This window comes from Prionailurus viverrinus, chromosome B4, assembly GCF_022837055.1.
Source record: "Prionailurus viverrinus isolate Anna chromosome B4, UM_Priviv_1.0, whole genome shotgun sequence".
NCBI lineage: Eukaryota > Metazoa > Chordata > Mammalia > Carnivora > Felidae > Prionailurus > Prionailurus viverrinus.
Window position 1 is genome coordinate 51,257,717 of NC_062567.1, and position 12,366 is coordinate 51,270,082.

At 40.9% G+C, this 12,366-nt stretch overlaps 1 protein-coding gene across 1 annotated transcript; it reads right to left on the minus strand.

Moving 5' to 3' along the window:
• Positions 1–6,329: 6,329 nt before the first annotated feature.
• Positions 6,330–8,096, minus strand: LOC125169839 (cationic amino acid transporter 3-like). The gene is given in 1 exon segment (XM_047865619.1): positions 6,330–8,096. A coding segment is annotated over 1 exon segment (1,767 nt).
• Positions 8,097–12,366: the final 4,270 nt, after the last annotated feature.

A 12,366-nucleotide genomic window follows, 5' to 3' on the forward strand; every position in this document is an offset into this window, starting at 1 on the left:
CTGATGTCTGACCACTATGCCTCTTACTGTGTCCAAAGCCCACTCCCTCAGATGCTGCCATTAAATTTCATCTCCCCATCTGTGGAAAGTTGGAATCATAGATGAAGAAGGTTGAGAGGAAACGGAGAAGTGAATTGATACAGAAAGAAGGCAAGAAGAACTAAGCAGTCAGGGGAAGGAGAGGAGTGACAAGGATGGGGGGAGAGAGGGAGAGGTAGCAGGGGGAGAATCAAAACACTGAAGAAGCAAGAGTAGAAGAAGTTAAATGTAGAGAAAATCATCCCCAACTCCAGCAGGTGGTTATAGAAAGAGACAGGCCTGGTGAGGGGGAAAAGAGGAAAAGACTCCAGAGAGGACCTCCAGCTGGGAACTAGAGTCTTCATACAGCTTACAGATGATGAACTCTGCACTGGATACAAATCTGGGCTCTCTGGGTTCACGAGTCAGTTTTCCTATTCCCCTGCCTCCATCTCACTTCCTTTCCAAGCAGTGTTCACTCTGTTCAGTTTGGACAAGGACTTGGCTGTTTGACTTCAAGGGCATTGTAGGTACGACTACTCCAAAGTGCCTGTCCATCTCCGAGGGTCAGAAATGTGTCTTGTGTATGCCCTGAGTGACTAGAAGGAGGTATAGTTATTCTTCCTCAAACAAGCATCTCTCAAAACAAAGCGGTGTGAGTCCTCTAGACACAACTCTGGACTGTGGAGCAGAGAGGTAGAGTTCCTGTTGAAACAGAAGCATAGCCTTTACCCTTGTGCAGGATACCACTTGCAGAGAAGCTGGTTCTAATGGGTGGGGGAAGGCTGAAGAGAGGTGAGTGCTGCAACTTCAAGTAGAGGAATTTATAGTAACCTAAGTAAGTCTTTCTCAACAGTCTGAGGAGTCCCTCAGCATCACCAAGGAGGTCAAGGACTTTGTAAGAAGGGGGACCTTTACCCTTGAGCTAGCAACCAGGATATATTATCCTAACAGGAAACACAGCGAGGAAAGGAAAGGGTTAGTGGGTGTAAAAGCTCTAGGTGCCATTCTCAGATTCTTCTTACCACTCCCAAGCCTATTTTTCTTTCTTCTTTCTTTCTTTCTTTCTTTCTTTCTTTCTTTCTTTCTTTCTTTCTTTCTTTCTTCCTCCTTTCTCCTTTCTCCTTTCTCTCATTCCAAGACTTTCCTAATGCAACTGCTCTTCATATTGAAAGTGAGGGGACAGAGAACTATCTATCATGCTATTGGAAGTTAAAAGAAAGCTGGAGTAGCCATACTTATATCAGACAAACTAGACTTTAAATTAAAGGCTGTAACAAGAGATGAAGAAGGGCATTATACAATAATTACAGGGTCTATCCATCAGAAAGAGCTAACAATTATAAATGTGTATGCGCTGAATATGGCAGCCCCCAAATATGTAAAACAATGAATCACAAACATAAACAACCTTGTTGATAAGAATGTTGTAATTGCAGAGGACTTTAATACCCCACTTACAACAACGGATAGATCATCTAGACACAGGATCAATAAAGAAGCAAGGGCCCTGAATGATACATTGGATCAGATGGACTTGACAGATATATTTAGAACTCTGCATCTCAAAGCAACAGAATATACTTTCTTCTCGAGTGCACATGGAACATTCTCCAAGACAGATCACATACTGGGTCACAAAACAGCCCTTCATAAGTATAAAATAATTGAGATCATACCATGCATACACTTTCAGACCACAATGCTATGAAACTTGAAATCAACCAGAGAAAAAAGTCTGGAAAACTTCCAACAGCATGGAGGTTAAAGAACATCCAACTAAAGAATGCATGGGTCAACCAGGGAATTAAAGAAGAAATTAAAAGAAATGTGGAAACAAATGAAGATGAAAATACAACGATCCAAACGCTTCGGGATGCAGCAAAGGCAGTGTGAGAGGGAAACACACTGCAATCCAGGCCTATTCGAGAAACAAGAAAAATCCCAAATACAAAATCTAACAGTACCTCTAAAGGAAATAGAAGCAGAACAGCAAAGACATCCCAAACCCAGCAGAAGAAGAGAAATAATAAAGATCAGAGCAAAAATAAACAATATAGAATCTAAAAAACAAACAAACAAACAAACAAACATTAGAGCAGATCAATGAAACCAAGAGTTGGTTTTTTGAAAAAATAAACAAAATTGATAAACCTCTAGCCAGGATTCCCAAAAAGAAAGGGAGAGGACACAAATAGATAAAATCATGAATGAAAATGGAATTATTACAACCAATCCCTCAGAAATACAAGCAATTATCAGGGAACACTATGAAAAACTATATGCCAACGAACTGGACACGTTGGAAGAAATGGACAAATTCCTAAGCACCCACACACTTCCAAAAGTCAAAGAGGAAGAAATATAAAACTTGAACAGACTCATAACCAGCGAAGGAAGTGAATCATTATCAAAAATCTCCCAACAAATAAGAGTCCAGGACCAGATGGCTTCCCAGGGGAATTCTACCAGACATTTAAAGCAGAGATAATACTTAACCTTCTCAAGCTGTTCCAAAAATTAGAAAGGGAAGGAAAACTTCCAGACTCATTTTATGAAGCCAGCATTACTTTGATTCCCAAACCAGACAGAGACCCAGCAAAAAAAGAGAACTACAGGCCAATATCCCTGATGAATATGGATGCAAAAATTCTCAACAAGATACTAGCAAATCAAATTCAACAGCATATAAAAAGAATTATTCGCCATGATCAAGTGGGATTCATTCCTGGGCTGCAGGGCTGGTTCAACATTCACAAATCAATCAATGTGATACATCACATTAATAAAAGAAAAGAACCATATGATCCTGTCAATTGATGCAGAAAAAGCATTTGACAAAATTCAGCATCTTTACTTAATAAAAACCCTTGAGGAAGTCGGGATGGAAGGAACATACTTAAACATCATAAAAGCCATTTATGAAAAGCCCACAGCAAATATCATCCTCAATGGGGAAAAACTGAGGGCTTTCGCCCTGAGATGAGGAACACGACAAGGATGTCCACTCTCACCACTGTTGTTTAACATAGTGTTGGTAAGTTCTAGCATCAGCAATCAGACAACAAAAGGAAATTAAAGGCATCAAAACTGGCAAGGATGAAGTTAAGCTTTCACTTTTTTCAGATGACATGATACTATACATGGAAAACCCGATAAACTCCACCAAAAGTCTGCTAGAACTGATACATGAATTCAGCAAAGTCGCAGGATACAAAATTAATGTACAGAAATCAGTTGCATTCTTATACACTAATAATGAAGCAACAGAAAGACAAATAAAGAAACTGATCCCATTCACAATTGCACCAAGAATCATAAGATACCTAGGAATAAACCTAACCAACGATGTAAAAGATCTGTATGCTGGAAACTATAGAAAACTTATGAAGGAAATTGAAGATAGAGAGAAATGGAAAACTATTCCGTGCTCCTGGATTGGAAGAATAAATATTGTTAAAATGTCAATACTACCCAAAGCACTCTACACATTCAATGCAATCCCAATCAAAATTGCACCAGCATTCTTCTTGAAGCTAGAACAATCAATCCTAAAATCTGTATGGAACCACAAAAGACCCCAAATGCCAAAGTAATATTGAAGAAGAAGATCAAAGCGGAAGGCATCACAATCCCAGACTTTAGCCTGTACTACAAAGCTGTAATCATCAAGACAGCATGGTATTGGCATAAAAACAGACACATAGACCAATGGAATAGAATGGAGACTCCAGAATTGGACCCACAAAAGTACGGCGAACTAATCTTTGACAAAGCCGGAAAGAATATCTAATGGAAAAAAAAGACAGTCTCTTTAACAAATGGTGCTGGGAGAACTGGACAGCAACATACAGAAGGATGAAACTAGACCACTTTCTGACACCATTCAAAAAATAATCTCAAAATGGATAAAGGACCTGAATGTGAGACAGAAAACTATCAAAACCCTAGAGGAGAAAGCAGGGAAAAACCTCTCTGACCTCAGTTGCAGCAATTTCTTACTTGACACATCTCCAAAGGCAAGGGAATTAAAAGCAAAAATGAACTATTGGGACCTCATGAAGATAAAAAGCTTCTGCACTGCAAAGCAAACAATCAACAAAACTAAAAGGCAGCCAACGGAATGGGAAAAATATTTGCAAAGGACGTATCAGATAAAGGGCTAGTATCCAAAATCTATAAAGAACTCACCAAACTCCACACCCGAAAAACAAATAATCCAGTGAAGAAATGGGCAGAAGACATGAATAGATACTTCTCTAAAGAAGACATCCAGATGGCCAACAGGCACATGAAAAGATGTTCCATGTCACTCCTCATCAGGGGAATTACAAATCAAAACCACACTGATATATCACCTCATGCCAGTCAGAGTGGGGCTAAAATCAACAAATCAGGAGACTATAGATGCTGGAGAGGATGTGGAGAAACGGGAACCCTCTTGCACTGTTGGTAGGAATGCAAACTGGTGCAGCCACTCTGGAAAACAGTGTGGAGTTTCCTCAAAAAATTAAAAATAGATCTACCCTATGACCCAGCAATAATACTGCTAGGATTTTATCCAAGGGATACAGGAGTGCTGATGCATAGGGGCAGTTGTACCCCAATGTTTATAGCAGCACTTTCAACAATAGCCAAATATGGAAAGAGCTTAAATGTCTGTCAATTGATGGACAAAGAAGTTGGATGGATAAAGAAGTTGTGGTGTATATATACAATGGAATACTACTTGGCAACGAGAAAGAGTGAAATATGGCCTTTTGTAGCAACATGGATGGAACTGTAGAGTGTTATGCTAAGTGAAATAAGTCATACAGAGAAAGACAGATACCATATGTTTTCACTCTTATGTGGATCCTGAGAAACTTAACCGAAGACCATGGGGGAAGGGAAGGGGGAAAAAGCAGTTACAGAGAGGGAAGGAGGCAAACCATAAGAGACTCTTAAAAACTGAGAATCAACTGAGGGTTGATGGGGAGTGGGAGGGAGGGGAAAGTGGGTGACGGGCATTAAGCAGCGCACCTGTTGGGATGAGCACTGGGTGTTGTATGGAAACCAATTTGGCAATAAATTTCATATTAAAAAATAAGATAAATGTATTCTTAATTCCCTTTATCTATTTCACCCATCTTCCCACTCACCTCCCCTTTGGCAAACACCAGTTTCTTCCTTGTGTTTAAGAGTCTAGTTTTTTGTTTGTTTGTCTCTTTTTATCTTTCTTCATTTCTTTTATTATTTTACTTCCACATATGAGTAAAATCATATGGTGTATTTGTCTTTATCTGACTGATTTACTTTACTTAGCATTATACCCTCTAGGTCCATCCATGTTGTTACAAATGACAAGATCTCATTCTTTTCTATGACTGAGTAAAAAAGCCATATTTTTGTGGGTTGCTTTCATATCCTGGCATTGTCAACAATGCTACAATAACATAGTGGTGCATACATCTTTTCAACTTCATGTAAATTAAAACTTCTTCACAGCAAAGGAAACCATCAACAAAATGAAAAGGCAAACTTGCTGGATGGGAGAAGATTTTGCAAATGGTATATACAATAAAGAGTTAATATGAAAAATACATAAAGAACTTACACAACTCAGAACTGAAGAAGTACATAATCCATTTAAAAATGGGCAGAGGAAATGAATCAATATTTTCCAATGAAGACAGACAGATGGTCAACAACACATCAAAAGATGCTCAACATCACTAATCATCAGGGAAATGCAAATCAAAGCCATAATGAGATATCCCTTTCCACCTGCCCAAATGGCTAAAATCAAAAAGACATAAATAGTAAGTGTTGGTGAAGATATGGAGTAAAAGGAATCCTCATGCACTATGTGTGCGAATGTAAAATGGTGTAGCCACTATGGAAATCACTATGGAAATTCCTCAAAAAATTAAAACTAGAACTACCATATGATCCCGACTATTTATCTAAAGAAAACAAAACACTTTGTCTAGGTATTGTAAATATAATTGCTTCAAAGCCAGGCAGTACAGATATAATTACAAAGTAGACAAGTGGAGGGAGGGAGGGAGGGAGGGAGGGAGGGAGAGAGAGAGAGAGAGAGAGAGAGAGAGAGAGAGAGAGAGACATCCTTCACTACACAATAAAAACAGAGCTCTATTATGATTCCCCCACAAACATCCTATGGGAGACCTAGCTTTCTATGTGTTCAAGAGTACTCCCCACTATTGTGTAGAGGGACAAGACCGCATTCAGGTGTGATGATGTCTAGCCAAATATGTACTTGCACTACTAAGTTCAAGGTCTATATTTTTGTCCTGACTTGAGTGGGATTAGGTGACCAGGCTGTGCTGGATCCCATAGGCAAAGTAGATAGCAAACCCAATCAACATCCAGACAGCAAATAGGGCCCAGGTGGCAGCTGTCATCTGCACCATAAGGCAAACATTCATGAAGATGCTCAGTAGTGGGAGCAGAGGCAGAGCAGGGACCTTAAAGTAAAGGGGACTAGAGCTCTGAGGCTGTCTCCAGATGACCCCAGTGAGCCCAGTGATGAGCACCAGGAGCACCACAACCACTGAAATCCACACTGGGTCTCCAGAAAGCAGAACTGTCCACTGGGCCAGCACCAGGCAAAGAAGAGTGAGCAGCAGAACAAACAGTGAGGAGCAAACATAGACAACCTGGCCAGAGAGTGGAGTGGGGGTGGAGCTGCCTGGAAAAAGTAGTCCCTGTAGAGTCAGCTTCTCTGCTGCAGGTCCATTCTCCTCCTGCACCTCTGCTTCATTTCCCCCTTTCTTCACCTCAGGATGATACCTAACGATGAGAACACTAAGAGCTACCAGGGAGTAAGCTAGCAAGGACCCAAGTAACCTGAGGTCCAAGAGATCAGTGAGTCCAAAGAAAAATGCCATGATGGCTGCAATAATGCTCAAGATCACAGTGGTCACAATGCAGGTGTACGTGCTGGTTTGGATTCTTTTAAGGAAAGAGAACAGGACACCATCCTGTGCCATCTGATATACCACTGAACACATGGGGATCATAAAGGCAAAGATGCTGAAAGAAAGACTACAGAGGAATCCCAAATTTACAACATAGTAGGCAGGGGTACAGTCAGTAAGGAGAAATGCCTCAGGCAAGGTGCTCCCAGGTTGAAACTTGTAGTAAGGCACCATAAGTGTAAGTGCCAAAGAGACACCAAAATACACCAAAAAGCAGATGAACTGTGAAATCACAATGCCCATGGGGATGGAATGCTGGGGATTCTGGGCTTCTTCAACTCTGGTAACAATAACAGCAAAACCTATGAATGCATAGAAACAGTTAGCTCCTCCACGGAGAATCCCCTCAAAGCCAAAAGGCACAAATCTTCCAGAGCCCAGAGGGCCCAAGCTAGAGGTGTCATTGAGTCCAGCCTTTATGTAGTCATCTTGTTTCAGCTTCCAGTTGTGTAGGTCCCCCTTAATGAAGCCAGAGATTATTACAAAACTGAGCATTAAAATTTTTACCAAAGCGAACACTTTGACAACCAGGAAAATCTGACCAATCCTCACAGTCAAAAAGTCTATGAGGAAGAACATAAGACCCACAACAAAGTCTTCCGGATATTCTACAAGGACCTGGGGAACATGTGGTTCAATGCTCTCACACAGGGTCTAAGAGATCTGGTTCCTAAGCAGGTTCACAAATGCTAAGGTCCAGGCCCAGGCCACAATGACTATGCCAGAAAAAAAAATGTAAAGAATGGTGCTCCGGCAACTGATGAAAGCCCAGAGCTCACCTATAGTGACATAGGTGCAAAGATATCCAGATCCAGAATGGGGAACTCTGGCACCAAACTCTGCATAGCACAGCCCAACCAACACAAAAGATAGGCCGACCACCAAAAAGCAGATCACAAAGGATGGTCCTGCTTGATTGCTGACCAACTCACCAGCCAGGACATACACACGTACACTCACTGTGCGGTCCACACCCAGGGCCACTAAATCCAGAGTTCTCAGTATTCTCTGTGGGTCATCCTCAGCCACTGGTTGTTCCAGCTTACATCTGTGTATCAGCTTTTGGCCAAATCTGCAAAGTGCCTGACACAGCATCTAGCTACAATTGTAGAGGATTCCAGGATCAGAGAGCTGAGCCCAGTGAGCAGAGAGTCTTGATTGGGTTTGGTGAGGCTGGTTTAAGCCTGGTTTGGGTTGATGATGCCACGTTTTGCTGCTCAGGTTTCAAAGTTACTGCTTTGTATTTCATCTGGTATGTACTATGTCTCCATAATGCCTAAATAAACAATAAACATCTACTGAACAATGTTGTTCAACCAACCAAAACTCAGAAGTTCCATGTCACTTATTGCAAGACAAGTATCACAGAAACTGACACCAAAGGATATCATGGAAGAATCAACCCTGCTTTCCCTGCAGAAGAAGAGCCAAATACCTCCCAACATGTTTCTTTTTTACACACCACCTGACAAAATCCCATTTGTTTTAATCTAACTTATGTATCTTCATGTACTAATTAAACTGTAAGACACAATAGGGCATGAACTTATTTGCAATAATTTACATGCAGGATGTTTGGGCAGTGCTGGAGCTTGAGTTATGACACATTAATTCATGGACTAGAGGGCATCATTGCAATTACAGAACGATTTTTAAAATATTATCTGAATTTAAAACACAAATATTGGTCCCCAGAGTCTGTAACCCTTAGCCCCAAAATAATCAGGCCAAGGTCTGATGTCACTTTGGTCCCTTTTCTCTTCATTGTGCCTCACCTCTTTGGCTATACTGATGGAAAAGAAAGTATTCTCCAACCCTTTGATTTACCTACTTAGGCATACAGGGGCTCTGGAAAAGAGACAAAGAAGGATAAAGGGGCAGGGCCTTTCTAACTACCTGCAAGGAGAGGGACAGGTAAGAAAACACTGGATAAATAGGTACAGCATTCAACCAAAGGTCCATTACTAAGAAGGGGAAAGAGCCAGAAACACCATTTTATGAATTCTGACATTCAATAAACCTCACCTCAAAATCGTCTACTAAAACATAAGCTTATTAGCTAGCCCTCATGAGACATTGAAGACACTTTTATTACATATAATTTGCCTGACAATCCAATGACTCTAATTAGACAATCCAATGACTCTAATATGTGCTAGTGTTAAAAACGTGGGGGTCCTAGGCTTACTGAGTTAGACTACGCATTGATAAATGCAAGGCTCAAATACAATAGTAGTAGTAGTAGTAGTAGTAGTAGTAATACCTTTGCTTAAGGATGCCACATATTATTTCTGGAAGAGGCAGTGCTGGGTAAGAACAGTGAACTATAGAGATGAGCAATGAACATTATTCCAGAAAGTTTGGACTTGAGCCCTGGCTTTTCCACTTGACTACGTAAATCAAAGTAATTTGGTCAATTTCTATAAACCTCAGTTTCCTCATCTATAAGGAATCTTACTTGACCTCCCTTACTGGATCAACATGAGAATGCAGTGAGAAGATACTGCTGATGGTAGTGTAACTGGGGCCACCATTGTGAAGCACAATCTTAGTGGAATGAAGAACACATACACACATAGTCAACACTGGGTATTTGTTGAGTGTATCAAAGTATCTAAATACACATATACAGCATGAATTATAAGAGCATTTCTTAAACACACTAAAACAAGTGCCTCCAGTGAGGAGAGGAAATGAGAATAGAGATCAAGATGAAAGGGGAAAATAAAATGAATTGAAAAGGGGCCTGACAGGAAGCAATGATTCTCAGTCCATGACTGAGGTAGGGATTGATTCCACTGTGTGTACTTCAGGTTAAACAAAGGAATTGCATGAGGTAATTGTGAAAGGACCTGGTACAGAGCTTGAGAAATGGCAGGCGCTCAACAAATTTAAATTGAAAAGTAACTAAATTGTGTATCTGCAGGACATGGAAAATACAGAGACGGAATACCTGCTAGAAAGAGGGTAGAGTAAGGAAAAGGGAAGATGGGGCACCCCTCCTACCAGTTCCCTCTGAAACCATTTTACTTTTCCAAATTCCTCTTTCTCCTTCAGCACTGTCTCTGGAGTCCCCTTACTTGTCACTAAAGATGCTTGTATCATGTTTCTCCCTTTGGGACCTGTCTCTAGCCATCTGCCTCCCAACAAAGACACAACAGTGGTTCTTAACATCGGTTGAATCACAGACCCTTCTGAGGTTTGTCGCCTCAAAAAAGTGTTCTACACTCCTCTGAAGTCCATGGGCCCTGAGCAAGAATCCCAGAGGAGGACCATCTAAATGACAGAGTCAGAGATGGGTAATGTTTTTCATAATATCTGTTTCACTCAACTGTGTTGTGCAGGGTGATCCTTGTGCTCTTCTCACTTTTACTGAAAACAAGGGATAATGGGCTACAGACAAAGTGATACCAGAGAAACAACCCAAAGCACAAAGCACCTGGGAATTAAATAATCATGTTTTATGACTCCAACAGAAGCAGGCAGAACAAACAAATGAACAAGCAAAGTTATAGAAGAGAAATCAAAGCCATGATTGGGAATCCTGAGAGAGGACTGTCACAAATATAGCTTGTAACAACATAGAGAGACATCATCCTCAAAGGCCATGTCCAGGAATACCCTTTCTCCTGTAAAAATCTGTGATTTTCCCAATAGTTTCTATTCAGTCCTGACTCTCTGACCCAGCTGTCAGAGCCCTTACCCTAATTCTCCCCATACCCCCAGGACCATCACCTCCTTCCTAACTCACCTCTTCACATCCTGACTTATCATTCCTTGGATGAGTCTTGGGCCTGGGTAAGTTACCTTCCCAGGTAAGTTACCTGGGTACATTACCTCCTAATGTAAATGGAGTGGGGGTGGAGAGCAGACATTGTCTAAAGTGGGAGCCCAAATGGCAAGCAATTGGCTGCAATTTCCTTGACAACTTAAATACCTCCACATTTGGCCTTCCCAAACCTCAGCCATCACCCAAGATTTGCAGATGCTGCTGACACACACGATTGGGAACACCTCTGTCACAAAAGAATCCCAAGTGGGAGAAAGGAGGATAGGAAGGCAGATGGTGCCAATTCAATGAGGATGGTTTAACAAAACATCTTTTTAAGCTTCCTAATTCACTTGGCTATTTGCTTCCCAGGCTTGGCTGCCAATCAGGAGCAGACTGGAATGTTTGCCAGAGAATGGCAATCTCCTCTTTATCCTTAACTGAGAACCACTACCAGAAAAATGTCAGATTGCCAGTCACTTCAAAACATTAACTCCTTCCAGAGCTAAACATCAAGGTGATACTGGAAAAAGGACTTCAGCTATGTCAGAGTGATCATTCTGGTGTGGTTGTTGTTGACAATCAGAGACCTGACCTGATATATAAAGGGGGCATTAGTGTTCTCCATTGTGACCTATGTCTGTGACCAGCTCTGAGCTCACAGCACTTAGTGCATTGTTAGTATTTATTAATCATCCATGAAATAATCACAGAGAACAATGAACATCAGGCACCAATACTGACCTCTTTGTCTATTTTTGGATCTCTTCATTTCATTATTAAAGTATATGGCTTAAGATAAGGAATAATGGGTATTATCTACATGCTATTAGTACAGGAAGATCAACAGAGAAGATAAAGCATTGCTTTTTTGTTTTAGTTTCAAAAGGCATACAACTACCAATATGTACAAAAACAAGATAATTTACAAAGCAGCCTCTAAGGATCCTGACTTTATTCAGGGAAATTCTGTAAAACTTTCTTACAAATCTAAGAAATTCCAACTGAACTCTTTGGTTTCAGATATTCAGAGGTCACCAGCCTAGCCCTCAATTCAATTCAGCTGACATGAAGTCACTTAGACACTTAGTACTTATAGTAGACCTCTATCTAGTAGGTTCCTAAAGTTTGCAAATACTGCATATCCAAGGTCACTTCCTGCCATACTCTGCTGGCCATGAAACTGGTGACTCTAAACAATGAGATCCTCTCAGCTCTCAGATTCACCCAATAACCACCAAACTGCTGTCCTTGAAGCAGAATAAAGCTCTAAATCACATTCTTCCTGATCACTACATGCACCAAATAACTGAAGTGTGAGTGCTCTCTACCCTCTTTCTGGGAAAGAACACTTTCCTCAAGTCTTAAAAAGACAGACAGACAGACAGACACACACACACACACACACACACACACACACACACACACACACAAACACACACACCATGCTCCCAACCAGACCTACAGTTTCCTGCTCTCAGTTAAGTCCAAACTTCTAAGAATGTATTTCCAAGGCCTTGTCACTGTTCTACTACTTACTCCTGCTTCTGTGAGTCCTGCTTCAACAGGATGTATCTTTCCCCACACATGCACATC